Genomic DNA, 4,274 nt, shown 5'->3' with positions numbered 1-4,274 from the left:
ATGGCAGCCCAGTACCATGGTGTCGGATCCACAACCAGAAAGTCAAGGACCAGCTGTGGTGAGAGGAGCTGGAGGGCTCAGCGGTGGGGAGCTTGGGGGTTGGGAGGTGTGGGTAGCTGAGCTGCAGGAGAAGTGGGAAGGCAGGCAGGGAGGGGTGCGGTACCTCCTGTCTTGACTGTTGTTTCTACTTGAGTAGGAGAAAATAATTTCTGGTTGCTATCATCATATTTTTCTTCATTTCTCTGCTCTCCCACCTCTCTTGACTCTCTTCGTGATCTCTTTGTAGGGCATGTCCATCAGGCCAAGCAGGAGAAACCAAGTGTCTTCTCACTGGTCCAGACCTTGGCCTAGCCCTCCCTTCCCTTCCTTTCCTTTCCCCTCCTTTGTTGTTTTGACTCAGGCTTCCACACTGTGGCCCAGGCCGGCTTGGAGCTTGTGATGGCCATCTTGCTTCTGCCTCCTCAGTGCTGGGTAACAGGTGTGAGTGAACCACCATGCCTGACTTCAGCACAGCCTCTTACTGCTTCCTTCCTACAATGTGAACATAGCAGAAAGGCTGCCAGTGGCCTCTTTGATTGCGGTTTCTCTGGTCATGTCTCTGTCCTTTCTTGTGGAGAGTTTTCTTGTCCCGCCAAGTGCTGCTGCCTCTTCCAGCCCCAAATGAACATACAAAGACATCTATTAATCATAAAACCATTGGCTGATGACTAGGGCTTTTTTTATTGGCTAGCTCTGTCTTCATTATTAAACCATTTCTATTAATTCAAGTATTTCCATGTGGTCTTATCTTACTGGAAAAAGGTCCGGACCTGTTATTCTTTTGGTGGCCTTCATGGCCACTCTGTGTGGCGGGGGTCACTCTGCCAACCTTTTCCAGAACTTCCCTCGTCTGAGTCCTACATGTCTTCCTGCTTCTTAGCCAGACAGTGTTTATTCATCAACCAATAACAGAAACATATATATAGAAAGACTTCCCCCATCAGAGGATTGGGAGAAAACATTGTGGAGGTAATTGATCCTTCATCTGGGTCTCTGCTCCCAGTGTCCTTGTTCTAATGAATCAGGGTGTCACTGAGCACTCCAATTCCTCTGCCCGCCATGTTGGTTGAGATTCTGCTGGTTTATCAAACTACCTTACATTGTAGTATCTTAAAACAGAACCCATTTCTTTGGCTCCAGATGCTGTTAGTCAGACATTCCTAGGGTCGGAATCATATCTGTTAAAGTTGGGTACTCACTCAGGAACCTATGACAAGCTAGTGGTTCCCTGTCAGAGACTTGATAGGCTCACAGATGTGTCACTCATGTACCTTGGCAAGCTGGTGGTTCCCCGTCAGGGTCTTAACAGACTGGCAGACTTTAGGGCTTCTTAAACTTTTTCCTCCACTGCTGCTTTTTTCTCAAGAAATGTTTATGTGACCCTCAGTACATAGGTATATAAAATAGGCTACAGGTCAAACATAAGAAATTTGAAATTAATTTTTGGTATATATACACATATAATCTACCCTTTCTTAAAGATTAAAACATATTTGCCCTTATGTTCATATTGTGAGGAACTTCAGTTAGATAGGATAAATACATTCTGGAGACCTGTTATATAACATAGTGAACATACATAATTCCATTATTTACAGTTGATAAAAAAAGTAGATTTTAAGTGTTTTCACCACAAAATATAGTTATATGAGCAATGGAAATGTTAAATATTGTTAGTATCTCTTTAAGACACTGCATTGTACACTATAACTATGTACAAATTGTGTTTAACAGCTAGCCCTTGACAACACTGAAGAAGCATATGATACGTTCAAAGAAAGAAAATAAGAAAATTAAAGTTAATGAATGCATTGTTGTTTTTCTTCAACTTAAAAAAAGCATAATTGCACACTAGTGAGGTGGATATGCTTTCTTTGGATACATAAGTCTTGACTGAATATTTGATACTGCAAGATAGAGCATCTGAAGCACTTTTCAGGGTTGACTGGTATTTTAATTTTACCATAATCAATTGTAAGAATGCATCCAGTAAGTGCATAATACAAAGCAGCAATAGTCTCAAATCTGAGTCAAGATATTTTGGGAAGTATTTATTGGTGTTGCATGATATGAGCAAGGCCAAGTATTGGTGTTGCATAGTATGAGCAAGGCAAAGTATTCACATTGTTTGGTCAGAACCAAGGTTGCTGGTTCATCATAAAACACAGGAAAGGCTGTCACAGACATTACAGATTCATTATACTTTTGATTTGAAATATTTTTTAGTCATTGTGCACTCAGAATCCTTTACTGTTGTTAACTTTTTCTCCTCCTCCTCATGTTCAGTTTTATGGCCCCACATGGGGTTATAAGCAGTGGTTTAAGAAGCTTTGGTGTAGTCAACTAGCTGTTGGGCAGGCCACGGTTGTGGGGATCTCACCCCAGGTGTCTTCGTATGGCAACTGCAGAGTAGCCAGAGGAGCAGGCAAGCCACAGAGCTTAAAGGCTCTTGGAAGACTTGCTTGCTAGTCCTCCAGAGCATGTCATAGTGTCCTCCAGATCCAGACCCACAGGCTACATTTTACTGGGAAGGTCTGAAGATCTGCTTCCTAAAGAGGAAGGGATTCAGGGACGCGATCACACGAATCCACACTGGCTGATTACGGAACAGGAGCTGAGCCCAGTGCCTTTCCCATTCTTCCTTCCTATGGCTAAGAAACCAAAGCCCACAAGAAGGAACCTTTCAAATGGGACACTCCACTGTACATCTGAGTAAATACTGATGGGAACGGCCCTCACGTCTTTTCTTAGATCATCTCAGACAGTGTTCTCAGTCACATCTTTTCTTTCATCCTGGGATTCTAGTTCCCAAGCATGGGGAACTACCTTAAAGCTTGGATGTCCCCCTACTTGGCCCTCAGTTGGAAGAAGAAAGAATCATTTTAAAATATAAATCAGAAAAAATATATCCTTCCCTGTAGATGTTCCAAACTCATACTTTGTGTTCTGCCCTGGATTCAATTAGTGGGGTAGCTGTTGGAAACAGCTCACAGTTCTCTTCTGAAACTCTTATTTCTTCCTCTGCGGGCTTGGAAGCCACAAAGGGTCAGAATGAGGAGCTCAAAAGAGTATTGAAAAGAGGCAGTGAAGAAAAGAGATCAGGGAGGTGCCTGTTGTACTTCCTTGATGTCAAGTCCTTCGAGATGGTCTTTTAGACCCAGAGGCTGATTGTAGATGCTGGGAGGGCAGAGGTGACAAGTGGAAAGCCCATAACCAGCAAGAGAGCAGGCACCGGATGGTGGGCTCTATGTACTTGCCTGTTGGGGGCTGAGTCTAACACTTGGTTTTGTTTCCCTGATGTCCTAGAGCTTGGAAACCAAGGCCAGGGGAGTTCCCAACTGAGAATTGTCTTACTGGGAAAAACTGGAGCAGGAAAGAGTGCCACAGGGAACAGCATCCTTGGAGAGAAAGTCTTTCAGTCTGGCATTTGTGCCAAATCTATTACCAAGGTCTGTGAGAAAAAGGTGAGCACCTGGGGTGGAAGAGAGATCGTTGTTGTGGACACGCCTGGTGTTTTTGACACTGAGGTATCAGATGTTGACACAAGAAAAGAGATCGCTCGCTGTGTTGCCCTGACCTCCCCAGGGCCTCATGCCCTGCTTCTGGTCGTCCCATTGGGGCGCTACAGTGTGGAAGATCATAAGGCTACACAGAAGATTCTGAGCATGTTTGGAAGGAAGGCTAGAAGATTCATGATTCTCTTGCTCACCAGGAAGGATGACTTGGAAGATGCTGATATCCATGAATACTTAGAGAATGCTCCAGGCATTCAAGAGCTGGTTGGTAAGTTTGAGAATCGCTACTGTTTGTTCAACAACAAAGCATTAGGAGCGGAACAGGAGGACCAAAGGACACAGCTGTTGGACTTGGTCCAGAGCACGGTGATGGAAAACGGTGGAAGATGCTTTTCCAACCAGATGTACAGAAGTGCTGAGGAAGAGATTCAGAAACAAACCCGGGAGAAGCAAGAACGTTACAGAGAGGAGTTGGAGAGAGAGAGAGCACGCATAAGAGAGGAGTATGAAGAGCAGATTAGAGACCTGAGAGACCAGCTGGAGAGGGAGAGGAGAAAGGCACAGATGGAGAGGGAATTCACCAGAACAGAGGCTTTGTATGCAGAGAGACAGCGAGACGCTAGGAGGGAAGTGGAGAGCCAAAACACGATCCTCGAACTAATCCTGAGAGTGTGGGAGGTTGCTCGCTTTATCATCAATCAGTTCATGCAAGACGACTAG

General features: G+C 44.5%; 1 protein-coding gene across 1 annotated transcript; it reads left to right on the top strand.

Annotated features, from left to right (window-relative positions):
- On the top strand, positions 1-4,274 carry Gimap4 (GTPase, IMAP family member 4). The gene is made up of 2 exons (XM_035449062.1): positions 1-58; positions 3,346-4,274. The coding sequence occupies exons 1-2, from the start codon at positions 1-3 to the stop codon at positions 4,272-4,274; spliced, it is 987 nt and encodes a 328-aa protein (XP_035304953.1).

The sequence above is a fragment of the Cricetulus griseus genome, chromosome 8 (genome assembly GCF_003668045.3).
Source record: "Cricetulus griseus strain 17A/GY chromosome 8, alternate assembly CriGri-PICRH-1.0, whole genome shotgun sequence".
Classification (NCBI taxonomy): Eukaryota; Metazoa; Chordata; class Mammalia; order Rodentia; family Cricetidae; genus Cricetulus; species Cricetulus griseus.
This window is presented reverse-complemented; position numbering and strand designations above follow the sequence as displayed.

What these genes read in the sequence shown, in the direction of transcription:
- Gimap4 (XM_035449062.1), top strand. Translation starts at nt 1, where the DNA reads ATGGCAGCCCAGTACCATGGTGTCGGATCCACAACCAGAAAGTCAAGG. An exon ending in AAAGTCAAGGACCAGCTGTG is followed by an intron (nt 59 to 3,345) that starts GTGAGAGGAGCT and finishes CTGATGTCCTAG; the next exon opens with AGCTTGGAAACCAAGGCCAG.